Source organism: Cebidichthys violaceus, unplaced genomic scaffold, assembly GCF_023349555.1.
Source record: "Cebidichthys violaceus isolate CVI_PGR_0920_01 unplaced genomic scaffold, fCebVio1.0.p SCAF_20, whole genome shotgun sequence".
NCBI classification, from domain to species: Eukaryota; Metazoa; Chordata; class Actinopteri; order Perciformes; family Stichaeidae; genus Cebidichthys; species Cebidichthys violaceus.
In genome coordinates, this window is record NW_027176373.1 from 8,010,350 (window position 1) to 8,027,160 (window position 16,811).

The 16,811-nt window shown below is 43.1% G+C and overlaps 1 protein-coding gene across 5 annotated transcripts in view; it reads right to left on the reverse strand.

Moving 5' to 3' along the window:
- fryb (furry homolog b (Drosophila)) overlaps positions 1 to 16,811 on the reverse strand; it is a 47,570-nt gene that overhangs the window by 13,001 nt on the left and 17,758 nt on the right. For all 5 annotated transcript variants that reach the window (XM_068716030.1, XM_068716028.1, XM_068716032.1 and 2 more), the window contains exons 10-39: positions 16,690 to 16,788; positions 14,692 to 14,793; positions 13,498 to 13,601; positions 13,077 to 13,185; positions 12,587 to 12,673; positions 11,463 to 11,634; positions 11,180 to 11,312; positions 10,958 to 11,065; positions 10,703 to 10,829; positions 10,427 to 10,540; positions 9,957 to 10,121; positions 9,617 to 9,703; positions 9,244 to 9,503; positions 8,892 to 9,081; positions 8,337 to 8,461; positions 7,546 to 7,603; positions 7,110 to 7,201; positions 6,859 to 7,031; positions 6,527 to 6,687; positions 6,312 to 6,422; positions 5,947 to 6,101; positions 5,717 to 5,816; positions 5,442 to 5,613; positions 4,930 to 5,180; positions 4,689 to 4,835; positions 4,403 to 4,571; positions 4,176 to 4,266; positions 3,899 to 3,972; positions 1,694 to 1,844; positions 486 to 589 (exon numbers count right to left, since the gene is read on the reverse strand). In XM_068716030.1, coding sequence (XP_068572131.1) covers positions 486 to 589; positions 1,694 to 1,844; positions 3,899 to 3,972; positions 4,176 to 4,266; positions 4,403 to 4,571; positions 4,689 to 4,835; positions 4,930 to 5,180; positions 5,442 to 5,613; positions 5,717 to 5,816; positions 5,947 to 6,101; positions 6,312 to 6,422; positions 6,527 to 6,687; positions 6,859 to 7,031; positions 7,110 to 7,201; positions 7,546 to 7,603; positions 8,337 to 8,461; positions 8,892 to 9,081; positions 9,244 to 9,503; positions 9,617 to 9,703; positions 9,957 to 10,121; positions 10,427 to 10,540; positions 10,703 to 10,829; positions 10,958 to 11,065; positions 11,180 to 11,312; positions 11,463 to 11,634; positions 12,587 to 12,673; positions 13,077 to 13,185; positions 13,498 to 13,601; positions 14,692 to 14,793; positions 16,690 to 16,788 — 3,991 coding nt within the window. The remainder of the gene's footprint in view (positions 1 to 485; positions 590 to 1,693; positions 1,845 to 3,898; positions 3,973 to 4,175; positions 4,267 to 4,402; positions 4,572 to 4,688; positions 4,836 to 4,929; positions 5,181 to 5,441; positions 5,614 to 5,716; positions 5,817 to 5,946; positions 6,102 to 6,311; positions 6,423 to 6,526; positions 6,688 to 6,858; positions 7,032 to 7,109; positions 7,202 to 7,545; positions 7,604 to 8,336; positions 8,462 to 8,891; positions 9,082 to 9,243; positions 9,504 to 9,616; positions 9,704 to 9,956; positions 10,122 to 10,426; positions 10,541 to 10,702; positions 10,830 to 10,957; positions 11,066 to 11,179; positions 11,313 to 11,462; positions 11,635 to 12,586; positions 12,674 to 13,076; positions 13,186 to 13,497; positions 13,602 to 14,691; positions 14,794 to 16,689; positions 16,789 to 16,811) is intronic.

Here is a 16,811-nt window from a genome sequence, read left to right on the forward strand (position 1 = left end):
ATGCATGAAACATCACAAGATGATTTCTTAGACATCGTCATGCACACAGTCGCACAGATTGGAAGATAACTTGAGTGTCACTATGCTGAATATTCATAATAACAATACAGCTGACAGGGTAGGTATGCGTCTACATGTCTTAGAGAGTAATGCAGGCCCAGGGGAATGTGTCTGTGATGGTGACTCAAGACAACGGTCTGTCCTGAAATGTCTGTGATGGATGGAGATAAATCCTCACACTATCACGTCATGATCTTGTTGGACGTCACAGAAAATGCCGACACACCTCAAAGTTATTTCTGTGTGTCTTTGTTTGTTCAACTTCCTTTAAGTCCACCTCATACATGCATGACATTTAGGCTGTTTTCCTTTACCTTCTTTTTTTTCCCAAGATGAATCACCTAATGGCTGGACTTGTACAAAGAGAAAGATAGATCGTATCTGAGTTATGTGTATGTGTATGTGTGTGTGTTGTGTGCGCCTACCCAAGAAGAGGGCATGTAGTAGCAGGGGCAGGTGTAAAGCCCAGTCTTCTCTCACGCTGTGGTCCACCACCATTTCTGTCATGAAGATCACTGCAATGTTGCACCTGAAAACCAACACACACACACACAGACACAACAGATCCAGTGAGTGCACAAAATATCAACAATGCTTGCTCCATCCATGGACTGTGGGGTGGTGTACCGAGGAGTGTGATTATTGAAAGCTTGGGTTCAAGCACATGTGACATCAGTTAGACCACATGTAGTCTCATGGAGGAAGTATGCTGAAGATTTCTGTTCTGTTATTCAGAATAAAGGTTCAATGGGTAATGATTTTGTCTTTTAATCAAATTATGGCTGCAACTAATTACTATTTTCATAATCGAATAATCGTTTTGGTCTATTAAATCCAAGGTAGTGTCTTCAGGTTGGTTGTTGGGCAGTCTGAACCAGTGATTTTCTTTAAACAATGAGTTAAATCAAAACATTTTCTGTAGATGGACTAGTCAAATCTATTATCGGCAAATTATTTCAGCTTTAAGTCCAGTCAATAAAGAAAAAATCTCGAGACGACTACATTCAAGAGAAAACTAGTATTGGTTTTACCTCTTAAATGTACTTCAGTCATGAAGAGGATTACATCATCATGCAAGTCTTATTCTAGAAACTGCTTTTGTGTGTAAATTGCTGGAATTGAGGCTTCTCTCTAATAATAATTAACATGACAAACTGGAAAGGGAAGTTTGGGGTCCCCTGCTGGAGCTGTTGCCCCCCGACCCGGTCCTGGATAAGCGGTTGAAGATGAGATGAAGATGAGATGACAAACTGCATATACAGAAACTATTTGCCTGAAAAAAAAAATCCCTGCACCATTAGCGTAATAAATCAAGCCTGAAGCTCCTCTTCAGTAATGACTTTTGAGGTGTCAAGAGAGAAGGAGGAGATAGGTTAGTAAATTCCTTCTAATATTCATTCTCTACATAGCAGAGACAGAGCAGGCGGAATGGCTTTCATTCTGTGCTGGGGTTAATCAGACCATCTGTGAGAGTAGGTGTAACTAGTCTGTGTGACAAAATACCTTTCTTTGCTGAGTCTGCTGAAAGTAACATTGCTGTTCCAACTCGAAATCTGTTTTCTGCGTGCCATTTTTGTGGTTGTTTCAGAGTGGATTGTCTGTTCAGTGTGCGTCCATGTTTGTTTGTGTATACCTATGCAGTGGTCCTCTGGGAGTGATGGTTTCCGGGAGGTAGTCAACCAGAGGAGCCCAGCAGCCCCCGTTAATAGGCATGGGTAACGGCTGAGGATGGTTGGTTTCCAGAACACCCAGTATCCAACCAGCATACGGTGGGAGTGGGTCGGCTACAAAAAGAGACCAATCACAATATTCAGTTAATTGTGACATATATCTCATAAACACAAGGCTCTCTCCCTCTTAACTTTCATGATATCTATTCACAATGCGTTGACCATGGATCCTCAAGCACAAAAAAGTTCTCTCACAGGATCATCAGAGCAGTGACAGACAGGTAATGTGTCCCAAAGCAGCTCATTCAAAACATGTGGAATTCCAAACAGGAGCTCAGTCACAGTCAACAAAGTGGTTCTTTAGCACTTTAAGTTACTACGACCCTATACTAATAAAATAGCTTATTTTATTTTGTAAACATACTCAGTTTTGAAATGTATTTGTTTTATGATGTTTGTTATTTAGCTTAAATGTTAGACATTTTGGGAAATATGCTTATTTGGCAGCCAGCAGAGACTACAGGAACATATGGTCCCAGTCAAGAAATATTTTGACACATAACCTAAAGGAAATCTTTTAATTTTTCAGCTGGAAATCCAAAAGTATTTCCAAAAAAGCTGAACCTTTTTAAAAAGAAAAGCATATGTACTGAGGAAGATATTTTCCTCTTTAAGTGCTTGACAACAACAATACCTAATTGTCATGGTTAAGCATAAATAACTATCTCGTCAAACACTGGCGTGATGAAAGACGTGACAGGTCCGGCTTCTGAAAAATGGCCCCACCCTTGTGCTAGTCTGGTTACAGCTCTGCTTGGTCACACGAGTACTACCAGCAGCAGAGTCATGTCTGGATGCCTCCCAACACAGACGCTTGCTAAAGATAGACTGGGCACCATCAGTGTGGTTGAGGTTAAATCTGTGTATCTGTGTCAAAGGCCACAGTGGTGGGCCTTGGTTTGTGTCCAAACAACAGGTTTTATATACAACTACAACATAAACAACAGACATTTAATGGAGTGAGTAAGACAGACACACAGACACACACACACACACACACACACACACACACACACACACACACACACACACACACACGTTTTAGCAGAAGTGGTGAACGTTATGGACTGACAGGAAGAAGTCCAAGTCCTTTACATTACATTACATTACATTACAGTCATTTAGCAGACGCTTTTATCCAAAGCGACTTACAATAAGTGCATTCAACATTGGTAATCAAAAGAACTACTAGTCACCAGAAGTCATAAGCACATTTCCTTTTCCAAACAAGCATCTAAGAGCATGAAGCAGAGCATAACTCAGAGCCAAAGTACAGTGCAGAAACAAGAAAAACAGTTAGTGCTATAAGTAATACGAATACAATAAGTGCAACAAGCTAGTATGAAAACAATAAGCGCTAAGTGGAAGGCTCAGGGTAGCACTTCCTGAAGAGGTGGGTTTTCAGCCTGCGCCGAAAGATGGGCAGCGACTCCGCTGTCCTGACGTCAGTGGGAAGTTCATTCCACCACTGTGGGGCCAGGACAGAAAACAGTTGTGACCGGGTCGATCGGCCGCCAGGACCTCTGAGCGACGGGGCAACCAATCACCCCGAGGCAGCAGAGCGAAGTGGTCGGGCGGGGGTGTAAGGCTTGACCATGGCCTTGAGATAGGAAGGAGCTGTTCCTTTCACTGCCCTGTAGGCTAGCACCAGAGTCTTAAACTGGATGCGAGCTCTTACAGGTAGCCAGTGTAGAGAACGGAGAAAGGAAGTTGTGTGGGAGAACTTGGGGCGATTGAACACCAGGCGAGCTGCGGCTTTCTGGACAAGCTCCAGAGGTCTGATGGCCGACGCCGGGGCTCCGGCGAGTAGAGAGTTGCAGTAGTCCAGGCGGGAGATGACAAGAGCCTGGATGAGAACCTGCGCCGTCTCGTCAGTCAGGAAGGGACGAATCCTCCTGATGTTGTAGAGAAGGAATCTGCAGGAGCGTGTAACGGTCCTGAAGCTCTTTCCAAATAACAGACAGCTGTGAGTCCCCTTGGGCTGTGTGTGTGTGTGTGTGTGTGTGTGTGTGTGTGTGTGTGTGTGTGTGTGTGTGTGTGTGTGAGTACACATTATTCAAATAAAGCTAGTTTGAACATTCATTCTCATGAGAACCAAGACAACTTACTCTTTTCATCCTCGTAGGAGCCCCCGGAGCTGTTGCTGTAGCGAGACTCCAGTCTGTTGTGAGCCCTGGCCATGCTGAGATCAATGCACGACATTAAAAGTTAAAAATACAGAATTAGCAAAATGTATAGTTGTATTTCGTGACTGAAAAGTTTGAAAGTCTTTATTTAATTTAACTGCAGTCATATGATGCCGACATGTTTGGCATATTTGATCTACTTGCACAAGACTCTTGAGAGACCATTGCATATATTTAAAAATAATGTATTAATACTAACCGCTCTTCACTCTCTCTGACCAGCTTGTTCTCATCTGTGTCTGTCAGGTTCTCCTGGCCAGCCACCACAGTGTTACTGCTGGACGTGGTGCCTGAAAATAACACATTTCAGAGATATAATCTTCAGAAATACAGTCAATCATCCGTCACATAAAAAGCTGTCAAGTTCAAACTGAAAGTCGAGGTTGAGATGAGACTAGAGAATATGACAGGACCGTCTTGTCTTACCTGTCTGTGAGGTGGAGCCTTTGTTGCTGGCAGCAAAGCGATAGAATGGAGGGTTGTCACAGTGCAACACCACAGGGTTGACTGGGTCCGTCTGTTGCAGCTCAAACAGGAGCTCCTCCATCGTTTGGATGGTGTTGTTGCGACACAGGTAGATAACCACCTTCTTTATCTAAAACAGATACAAACACACAGTATTTTTTATAAGAGTTTTAACAGGGGGCACACCAGTTCAATTTCATATGGGGCTTTCATTAGCAGCGTGTCGGTGTGTACAGACTGCACTTACGAAAGGCAACAGTGTGGTATCACTGCTGACTCCACACAGGCTGATGAGGAACTGCAGGGTGATCCGCAGGTTGTTGCTCCACCTCTCGTTGGACACCAGAGCGTTCCAGGCATTCTCAATCTCTGGGCCAGGAACCTCGTCTCCGTACTGATAATGTGAAGAGAAAAAAAGTTGAAAGGCAGGAGATTTCACTGGAAAAGGCGGAGTAATTTCACGAACAAGCCCAAACATGGCCTCGTACCTTAGCAGTCATGAACATGAGGTTATTGAGCACTAGCGATGTCGCCTGTAAGGAGCCCCAGCCGTTGCCTCTCAGACTGGGGGACATGCCCTGCCCCTGGCCGCGTGGTTCTTCCTCTGGTGTGCAGGGGCTTGAGGCTGGGGGTAGGAGCCCCGTGTCCACCAGCTCAATGTTACTGAGCCAGGGTAGCAGGTAGGATAACATTATCTGTCTGCCGTTGGGGTGGGTGGTTGAGAAACGCTGGCTCACCTCTGGACGGGCAAAAAAATGTCAGAGGAAAAAAATGTTAGAAGTGCCTTAGGGAAGCATGAGTTCTTTAAATGTGTTCAATAACAGCAGAGAGACATTGGGAGTAAATTTAACAGCTATCTCTGGGAGTATACTGGTCTCTTGGGAGTTTTGAATGTGAGGGTTTAAAGGGATTGTGCTGTTTTTGGAGGTATTCCTACCTGATTTAGGATTTAATGAGCATATCTCACTGTAACGTACACATTCACCCTGAAAACATGTACCTGAGAAAAGAGGCAGAGTGAGCTCTGGGTACATGCTGGCCAGCTGGATGGAGAGTTGAGACAGGTTGACGCTGTACAGCGGAGGCAGAGGACCGTGTGTTCCATACAAAATATTCCCAGGCTTCTGCTCCACCATTCGCTTAGAGTACGCACACAGTTTAGACTCCAGCACCTGCAGACATATTGTTTATCTTTTACTGTGATAATGCATTGCAGGTTTTAGCTTGACGCTTGTGCCCACCTCTTTGACACCCTTTTTGTATGTGTGTATGTACCTGCATCAGCTGCATTGAGATCTCATATATTTCTCTGCTGGTGTCTGAGGCCTTGAACAATACCAGATTGAGCAGGGTCACAAGATCACATGGGTAATTCCTGGCAAAGTGAGGAGGAATAGTCAGTAGTTGCTGGTTACTAACTCAATGGATGTAGACTACCTAGCCTCCTATATGAGGGGGCGTAACAGGCAGATTCTAACGAATGTAGCAAACGCATGATTCCCCACCTGTTGCCGCAGACAGTGGCGATGGCCTTGAAGCAACCAGATGCTAGCTGGTAAGACCCAGTGAAGCATCGGTCCACGGCCCAGTTGAACAGATTGATCTGGTCTGGGTTTAGTTCTAAGAGCAGGATGACCACCTCACACCCCAGACGGTGCACCTACGACAAACACATGTTATTATGTAGCGGTACTAATCCACAGATATAGGAACAGACACAAAAGGCTTAGACTTAGACTTGCATAATAACAAGCTGGGTTAAGCTATACAGCTCCAACTTCTGAATGATCATGTTCATCATACTTTTTAAGGTGTAGTGAAAAAGAATAACCAACAACACATAGAAAGTTAAAGGCAACAGTGGACTTACCCGTAGGTCATGGCAGGCCAAGATGTTGTCAAGCCATTTGTAGAGATAGCCGTCAGTAGAGAGACCCACGTTGTCAAACACCGGACCGCAACACAGAACTGCTGACATGGCCTAAGAGACAAAAAGTTAAATTGAGTTAACGCTAAAGTTTCTGTAAGAAAATGACAGAATAACTCCTGGAGTGCGGCAGGGTTGGGACGTTTGGGTATCGGTACCTTGAGAGCGCAGTACTGGTAGCGAGTGATCTGGTGGTTGCGGTCACTGTAACGATCGAGAGGAGTGAACATGACGCTGAAGGGTCCAGCCCATTGGCTGAAGAGGATGAAGAGATGGTGTCTCAGAGACTGTTGAGGGAAGAGAAAGCGCCTGTGGTGGACTGCAAAGATGTGAAAGGTGAGAGAAAGAGAGAGACATGGAGGGTCAAAATAGAAGACAAATGAAAATGCTGATTTTACAAATGTAAATTTAAGTCTGACTAGAACTTAGCTTGTCAAAACACTGCGAAAGCCAATGTATTACATCATAAAAAAATAATATAGTGATTTACCAGGAACACACTGGATGAGATTAGCCACCATCCCGCTGAAATGGGCTCTGATATCTTTAAGCACGTCCATCTCCTTCTCATTCTCAGCCTCCAGAAGCATCCGGGTTAGATCCACATACTCAAGGAACAAGGCGCCCAGGGCCAGCGAGTCACGCTCCAGTGCTCCATTAGTGCTGTAGGGGAGGAGAAGAGAAGTTTACATGTGCATCAGCAGGCCAGAAACTACGCTCTAGATAAAATGTGTGTGCTACCTGTCACTGATAACTGCTGCATTAGCCAGCAGTTCAAAGATCCTCAGCAGCTGCAGCCTGAGAAGATCCCTCCTCTCTCTGCGCCGCTTGTTCTGAAAGCACAGACAGGTTTTCCATTTACTGCTTAATGTATGTTAATATACGTAAGCTTGTTGTTTTGTGTATACCGGATTCTGAACTTACAGAGAATGAACATTAGCGTCCATTTTCATAAATAATTAGACATTATTGACCTATGGAAAGCATCTCTAATAGCTATAAGCATACACTATGTATGAGTACAACATAAAAGACAACTTCTAAACTCTTATTAACTGTTGTATGTAACATTGCATTTCATCAGGAGTAGGTTTTTCACAATTCTGATATCAATGAAGTTAATCTGATCCACTCAGCGCCGTCGGTGTGTTTCACTCTCACTGTGTTTGTGTGTTACCTCAGGCCGACGTTCCAGCGCTTCCTTCATCAGTGGATGGAGTTCTTCCACTAGCTCCCTATAAACAGCACCAGAGAGGGCAAAAATCAATTGATTGCTTCATTGCTAAATGAGAGTGATCAAATCATCCTTCCTTGTCGATGGAGGACGGCCTGATTTAAGGAAACACAATGGTTTGTAACAGATATCTATCTTGTGCAACCCAAATGTCACATGTCCTGAACACTAATCCTCATACAGCCATGTTAGACAAATTCGTCTGGGGAGACCTTAATCCCTTTGACAACAATGAGCGCCTTTTGGAAAACATTTTAGATTAAAAATAGATCATCTCTTTAAAAATGAAACACCTCTCACACACAATGGAACCTTTGTCCTTTGAGAAACTGCGATACATCGCTGTCCCTTTAAAGACACACTTTTTTCTTTTCTTTTCTTTTCTGAATGTCAAAGAGGAATGCAGCTCAGGTATGAAGAGAATGTAAGGGCAGATGGGATTCAGTAATAGAAGAAGGCAACGTGAAAGGACTTATGTAAGAGGAAAGGGTCAAATCTAGCACATCATCCATTTTCTGTTGTGATCTGTCTACTGGCATTCCCTCCATTCAGGCTTTGTGTGTTTATTATTATTAACAGTTTATGATTGTTTAACATCTGAGCATTAAATCAGAAATGTGTTTTACAAACTATTCAACATCTTAGAAGGGAAAACAACAGCTAGCACTGATGAGAATGATGCAATCTATATGTGTAATGCTGGTGCACATTTCTGAATGCTCCTGTTGCAGTACCTGAAGACCAGAGCGTTTGTGCATCCGAACCCAAGCACCAGAGACTCGGTGATCTCCAAACTCTCTGCTCTCATCAGCGGGACGAGCTGTTTCAAAAGCCAGGCAACTGAGGGAGTGCCTATCACCTGAGCAATGAAAAGAAATACACAAACGTTGATCAGAAAACATTAACAACCTAAAACTGAACCAAATCTACAAAAAGAAAACTCCCAACTCGTCAAATACAGACACTTGCTCAGTCACTATGATGCTTAGGTACCCCTAGGTCCTGTGCTTGTTGTTGCTTTTTTTCTGCTATATATCAATACAATTTGAATGTATTTGGATTTTGGCCTGCTAGTTGGGCAAAACAAGACATCTTGGGTTCTGTGAAATTGTGATGGGCATTTTTTCACTGTTTTCTGACATTTTAGAGAAATAATTGGCAGAATGATCTATAACAACAATAAAAGTTAATTGCAGGGCCTCTTTTCCCTGACTGTCTGAGAAATTCGAAAGCTATTCAGGACATGGAAATAATGAAATAATCCCAACATTTCCAGCTCAAACACCCACCTTGTTGTCATAGGTGACGCTGCCGTCGGGCGTGGTGGCCGTGATCTCTGGTGTGGAGGCTCTGAGGTGACCGGGGGACATGATGCTGGGCTTAGCCACACCTAGACACAGGATCAGGTAGTTACGCCACAGAGAGATGTAGCTGTCACTGGAGCCGGCCGTGCTGGTCTTCTTAGCATTCACTGGACTGCTGCAGAAAGACAAAAGGAGAAAAGGCAGGTGGTCAGATATTTTAATCTCCCATACACATGGATCATTTGTTGTATGACATATCATTCTATGGTCACAGACTGTTGTTAAAGCAACAGTTAAATGCCTGAAAAGTATGATATAATAAAGCGTGTTCTCGTACTTGGGGTCAACCAGTGGCAGCAGCAGCTGTAGTCGTGTGAAGGCGTAGGGCCAGGCGTATCCCAGGGCGGTGGGGCAGTGTTTGGGCAGGTGCTCCTGCCGCAAGAAGATGTGCAGACAGAGCACCCATGGGTCCTTCACACACTGGGCAAAGATCCAGACATGGCTGGGGCTCTTCACGTCGTAGGAGCTGCTCACCAGTCGAGCCGTCCACTCCACCAACCACTGGAGGTCAACATGGTGGCTGAGAGGCAAGGTAGACTGAGGGAGGGGAGGGGAGGTGTTTAAGAATGATACACAGCAGCTGAGGAAGTCATTTGGAGGATTGTGATGTACTAATGTTACCGATACATGCTTCACATAAACACACGTACCGAGTCGGAGACAGCAACATGAACAAAGCTGTCCATTACAGCTGGGCTCAGCTGGTCCATGACCTCTATCATGGGTTTGTCATCGTCCTGGAGGGAGATTCATAGAATCAGCTATTTATATAACAGCGTCATACGATGTGAAAAATACATGCACCGTATATATGCTGCATAACTAATTACAGCTACGTCTCTCCTTCCATCATTTCTCTCCCTCTTCGGTAGAGATTTGCCACCGGCTACGTGGCGCACGTTGGTAATATCTGTCAAAATGTCAAGAGAAGCTTGTGAATTGTTCTCCACTGTGTTTGCTTGGTGACGATGTGAGACTTCCTGTACTCACGTCAGCATGTCCCAGAGCTGTGAAGAGGCAGCGTATTTCTCTTAACACTCCAACAGCCAGCTTCCTCGTGCTGATCTGACACGAGCAGAGGAGCAGCAGGGCCAGGCCCTCGACCGCATGGAGCACAGAGCAGTGAGGGCTTCGCTCTGGCAGTCTGGGGCTGGACTGATGGAGAAAGGAAGACAAAGGACATATTATATTACTGCAAGTCACCTTGTTTGACCAGTTATTAAACCCATAGTTATGGCAGTTGACACTTTACATGGGTCAAATTGACATACTTGAAGAACCGCAACCTGCTTTCAGCTTATCACTGTCATTTTAGTGACGAGCTACATCATTGGACCAACGTATTTCAACATAAGGAAAATACAATCAACTCTCTCTGAGTAATCTCTGAGATACTGATGACGTGATGGGTGAACAAATAACCAAATATGTCTGTAAAGTAGTAGTTTTAAAGTACAAACCTCAACTCCACCTCGCGTCTTCCCCTGGAGCTGCAGCGCTAACCTCCACTGAGTGAGCAGCTGGAGAAGGAGCTTCACTGAGGCATCCTGCAGACCCTGATGGGTGTCTTGAACCTGGAATCGTTAAGAGAGGGACATTCATAGAAGGTTTATATCTGTTGTTTATCAATAAACCAAGCCTAAAACACACATGTAAAGGAAGTGTAACAGTTGCAAATGCAGGATTAGTATCTTATTGGTGAGGTAGCTGCATGTTTCTGTCAAGTTCAGATATACCTCACGCAAAAGAAAATGTGTGTAACCAAACAGGACGTCCTCCCTCCAGTCGGAGAAATCGAGTAACAGGCTCTGCAGGGAATTCTGGGAAATAAGACGAAGCTCATCGTCCATGTGCACAGTAAGTCTGAGGGGATAGAGGAGCACACATGAACAGAGTTGAATGAACAAGATCTTGTTGTACGACCTCATTGAAGGAAAGAAAAACCATCGAGGTTCCAACACAAATAATTATATATTTGTCTCTTAACTCACCGTGAGAGCAGGTCAATGAGCTCAGGTTTGGACATGGCATCAGGAAGGATACGAGGAATGGCAGCCACACATGTCCTGAACAGGTCGATTTTAGGCTTCCTTTCGCCACTGTCAAAGATAGAGGGGGATGTTAAGCACGCTTGCTTAAGTCAGGGAAAGTTAGGTAACTCCAAATACCGGTAGGTCAAAAAAAACACTGGACTTTGCTGTTACTGTACATACGTGATCATGTCCTCTGGTTCTTTGTTGAGCATCTGGACACTGGTGAGCATCATACAACGACCCACCTCCTTGTCCAAGTGTCTCAGGATGTTGTCCAGAGCCTTCCGCACCTGGGAGTAGTACAAGGACATGCCTGTGTAGGACAGGAAGAGACAGTGCACGCAGTTAGAGGCTACATTCATATTACACTGTCTTGAATGCCTACGAACACAAACACACACACACATACACACACACACACACACACACACACACACACACACACACACACACACACACAGACCTATAAGTTTGGCTTCCTCTTCAGTAAGTGTCTTGCTGAGATAAGTCTTCTTCTTCTTCAGAGAGTTTCCAGAGGGCAGAGTGGCGCCTGTGTTGGGCATAGGAGGCTCTCCGTCCTTCTGCTGCAGAGCATCTGCTATCACCAGGAACGCCCGGAGACCGATGTTCATACGCTGGAACACAGATAAAGCACAGCAGAGAGAGTCTGTTTATCAATAACAATGGCATATTTGTGAGCAGGGACTGAGGCGGTGCTAACACTTTGACATGACAAATTCATAAGCTGGAAGACACAACAGAATTTTTACTACTGTGTATAAATATTTATTTGGGAAGATTATTTAAAACATTAAATAATTCAGTTCCTCTCGAAGGATTGTTGTTCTACGTGTAAGTGATCTTATTTTTTATTTATTGTCATCTAAAAATCCTAATCGTAAATATTTTGGAATTATCCAAAACATACTCACCGCATTGGTGATTGTTAATAATGTCTTCAATGTGGTTAAAAGAGTACTCAGATAAAAACTGATGCATCAGAACCACAGATATCATCTTTTTTATTCCATGCATACTTCCTTGTCAAACCCTGGCCTAAATTTACAAAATCGCTAGACTGCAACAACAGGTTGGTTGGAGATTCAGTAGCGTTATGCTAGTTGAGGCTAATGTAGCCTCGAGCCACTAGCCTCAAGCTGAGATGGGGAGATGGCCAAGAGGTCTGCTAAACTCAATTCTTACTAATTCCTCTAGATTTATTTAATTTTCAAACTCAAGTGTCAGCACTTTGGGTAATTAATCAAAGATCTTTAAGCTCCCTCTGGAGAACTCCCCAAGACCTCTAAACAACAAACAAATCGGTTCCCCTTTATTTATTTTGGTTCATATGACCAGAATCCTGTAATCACATTACATATGATCAACCCTAAGTGCTCTTTGCTACAGCTGAAACATTTCCTATTCAATGCACCAACAGAGAGCATACCGTTCTTTACCTTCGTCGCTGACTGAGGACTACAAATAAAAACTGGAATGCTCATCCTTGTAACGTGGCCCACAGAACACAATGTTGATCTGTGTGCGATTGTGTGCACATGATTGAATGTCTGTGTTTGCTCTCATTACCTCTGGGTTGAGACTGAAGGCTTTGGCAGGTTTCCCGACACTCAGCAGATCAAATATGATCTCCTTCATGGCGAAGTCCAGTCTCTCCTGAACAGAGAGCAAACAAACTGGTTTTACAAGATTTCAGAGTTAATGTGATGTGAGGCAGCAAGCCCATCAACTGTATGTCACCAATAGGACATTTTTACTGTTTATAAAGAAAAATTTAAAATGGAAAAAGAGACGTAAGGACAAGACAATGCATGGATAAAATAAGTTATTTATCCGTATGTGTTATTTACAATAAATGTCATATATGCTGTTTGGAATTTTTGATTAACCAGTGTTTGTATTTCTTATTGACAGCAGAGAAAGAAGCACAGAATAAATCTTGGAAGGTGGCACATTGTTGGCTCCACACTTAACACAACAAACGCCACTTCATTCATCATGGCCTAAAGCAGAGTGTACCAGTTCTGTGTGTGAGAGTATGTGCAAGTGTGATACACACCTGTGCAATAAACTGGATAATCTTGACAAAAATATTCAAAGGCATGTCTCTGGGCACGACGCTCCGACTACCTTTGGGGAACAGAGTGGAGGTGATGGACGTGAGACGACTGTGGGAGAAAGGAGAGACGAGAGAGAGAGGAGAGACAGACAGAGAGGGAGGGGAAAGTGTTGAGACATAAGTTAATACCTCAGCAAAATCATATAATTTCTAACACCATAAAAGTGTGCTGCACTTGCTAAAACATCATAAAGAAAAAGCATAAACAGAGTTTTCTTTGTGCCCGCATTTGTTCATAATAACTATAACAAGGTGTAACAATATAGGTAACAATAACATATTGATGCTAAACACTTGACAACTTTAAAGTTATATCTTACATCTTGTTGATAATATTTATGTCATGACATGTGGCTGTTACCTCTGTGTTCCAGTGTTGCTCTCGCACTTTATTCGGATCATGTAGACCCACAGCAGGCGGTAGAGTGATTCTAGAGCCACGCGGGCCATCTTTGGATCTCTATTCTGCATTCAGACAAAGATTCATCGTGTTTCACCAGGTGCAGCATTTCACAAGACTCGCATTTCACAAAAATGTTTCACAGGGACTACTCTCAGCCAAACAGACAGGCATTCCTCATGTATTGTAACTTACTAACGCTCGAGATCAGAAACTGATTTCCCAATCGACTCCAATTCCGATTCACAAGGTCCCAATTCGATTCAAGAAATTCTCAGAGGACTAATGCTGTAATTGTACAAGGAACCCTTTAACGTAGTGCACTATTAAAAAGAGCGACCGAGAGCAGATGAAGTAAACAACTTGTAAAATTCCACGGGCAAGCTTTACCGCTCGCAGTACTACTGTGTGAAAATGACCAGAGCCGGGTTTAAGTGCAATCCACATGTTTACAGATGATGTCAGACTGATTCACCGCAATGTGATGTGCCCAGAGCAGATCAGCTGTTGTTTGCGATCAAAACAGAGAAAAATTCTGCGGTGGAGTCGTCTTGCGTTATTAAATGTAACATGTCACACACCGGCACGGCTGCTTGGTGGAGCCTTCAGTGGAGCAGCTCCCGGCATATTCTGACTCCACCAAGGTTCGCTTGATTTTAAGAATCCACTTGAAAAGGCAGATATTAAAAGATTGATCTTGGGATTTTAATACTCTGTATCAGATCATTCAAATGAAGATCAATTTTAATTGTTTTTTTATTTTCTAAACAGCCCTATACTTTACATACACATAATTTACTTTATGCACTACTGTCAGAGCATATATAGTGATGTTCATTGTGATCATAAATCAAAGTGTTAATGAGCCCCCATCAATCACTATATTCGTAACCTGCAGTGCTTCCCTCAGGGCAAAACATACTGATGGTTGATTTTGTAGTTGAAGAGGTATTATGTCGTGCTGGTGCCACAGTGTGAAGTTCAGTGTTGTGTGCATGTACTGAGTCAAAATCATTCTTCATTGACAGATACTTGCACTGGCTGCATTGTTTCTGTGTGTGAATACGACACACACACACACTACTTGTGATCTATACAAATAAATGCCTACTATGGTAATTCTTTCATTTGCATGGTGCAGACAGAAAGGCTGACCTTGAGGTTTGAGAGGCAGTTGTTGAGGAAAATGTGCCAGCGGCTGAGGAAGAACTGCTTCTGACTGACACACAGCAGGCAAGTCACCAGAGGATACAGAGCCTGGGGTGGAGAGAGAGAGAAGACAGATGGGAGACATTTGCATCAGGCACTTCAAATTCAAAGTTCATTCATTGAATGTAAATATGAAATAAAGGACTCAGGCTGTCTGCCTCGCCATTTTTCTACATGCATGCAAATTACTTTGAAACTGCTTTTAGATGTTGAAGCTTTTAATGAAGTCAGTCATTAAAAAGGGCTCGGAATCATTTATTCTAAAGTGAAACCTCATTTCTGAGCTCTTCCTTTGTCATCTAAAAACAATGGGCAATCACATTATTTCAGATTACGCTTTTCACAATCATGTTCCACTTGTTTCAGGCCTCATGAATCCCTCACTAAACTGTTTTGTTTGCTTCTTCAATCATCAATGTCTTCCTCTCTGGAATTAAACACTTATTTATCTGCGCTTTATATTGCCACATGGTTTCTTTCTGGCTGTCTGTTTAATTCATTTATGGACTTGGAATTGTACCACTGCAAGTTTATAGAATCGTCAACACAAAGTTCCCATACAGGAATGTGAACTTGGTGTCTTGTCTTTTCAATCAGCTGGTATGGGCATGCAGACAGATCACTGTTGAACATGAATGCCTTCAATGACCTGTGTGAGTCCAGGTACACCCTTGTCATAAATGGTTATGGAAATGCTAGGTTTTTAGGAGTGAATCATTTACCTGTCACTCCTTATCTAAGTTGGTATTTGCTATCTGTCACCCTCGCATTTCAGTCTCTCTCAGGTACTCAGATTGCACCACATGACTGTCATTCCTATCATACCTGCCCATTCTGCTCTGACATGGCAGGTTACTGTTTGTTTGTGTGCATGGATGCACTGTTCGTTTAGTGCAGAGAGGTGTGTTGAGCCTCGAATTCACGGTTTGCTCCGAGTATTTGGAGAATCTGACAAAGGAAACACGCATAATGGCCGAGTAACATGTCTGCAGCACTGAATACATGACTTCGTCACAGCAGGAGGAACCCGGGTACATATCGCGAATAGCACATTAGGGGCAACATTTCGGAAAACTAAAGGGGACCATTGCCTCAGCAAGCAATGCTCAGCTGCACTACAAAAAAAAAAAAAATCACTACCTAATATGTGAATGAGTTTTAATACTTTCAAGAATCTTCTACAAATGAGTGTTTGTATTTTGAAACAAGAAAGATTAAAGCTGGTTACTGCACTAAAATAATTACATACTGTAATTACCATTGTACGCCTCCGCCAACCGGTCAAGCTTACGTCTGTGTCTGTCCAAAATGTAATTTTATTATTAATGATATCTATGTGAAAGTGTCATAATTATCATATGAATTCTTGAGTTATGGCCAATCAGTACATTCTTGGGTCCAAGACGACGTTTGTGCCAAATTCTCAAGGCGTTCCTGACGTATAGCGTTCACGAGAATGAGACAGACGGACGGACAACCTGAAAACATAAAGCCTCTGACCACAGCTGTCGCCTATGTAGAAAAAAAGACTTTAAGAAATAATACAATAAACTAAAGATTAAAAGAAATGTATAGGAAAGATTTGTGAGGAAGCTTTTTGTTCCCAGGAAATAATGTAGTTATGATGTATTAAACCTGCATCAGAGGTTATTGCCTGTTCTATCTATTCCTTGACATTCATGGTTCAAACTTTTAAGCAGTGAAGAAGGTCCTTTTCATACCAGTCCTGAAAATGTACAGTTGTTTTACAGCATGTTTGTTCGTGACAGACCACTATCTCAATAAGAGAGGTGTACTGCACACTGCACTCCTGTCTCCTTTCCATGGAAAGATAAAAGCCCACATGTTGAAGAGTTACAGTAAGTGCTTTCACCAATCGCTGGTAATGGAGAGGAAATGAGGAGAGAGGAGCAGGGATGAAATGGAACAAAAGGAGAAACTTACCAGAGAGTGTTTCTTCCTTGAGGACAGGTCCAGTGTGGTGTCGTACAAACTTTCTACGAAATTCCGAAGACATGGTACGTTCACCTCGTTCTTCACAGTCTGGATCGACGAACAACGCAAAA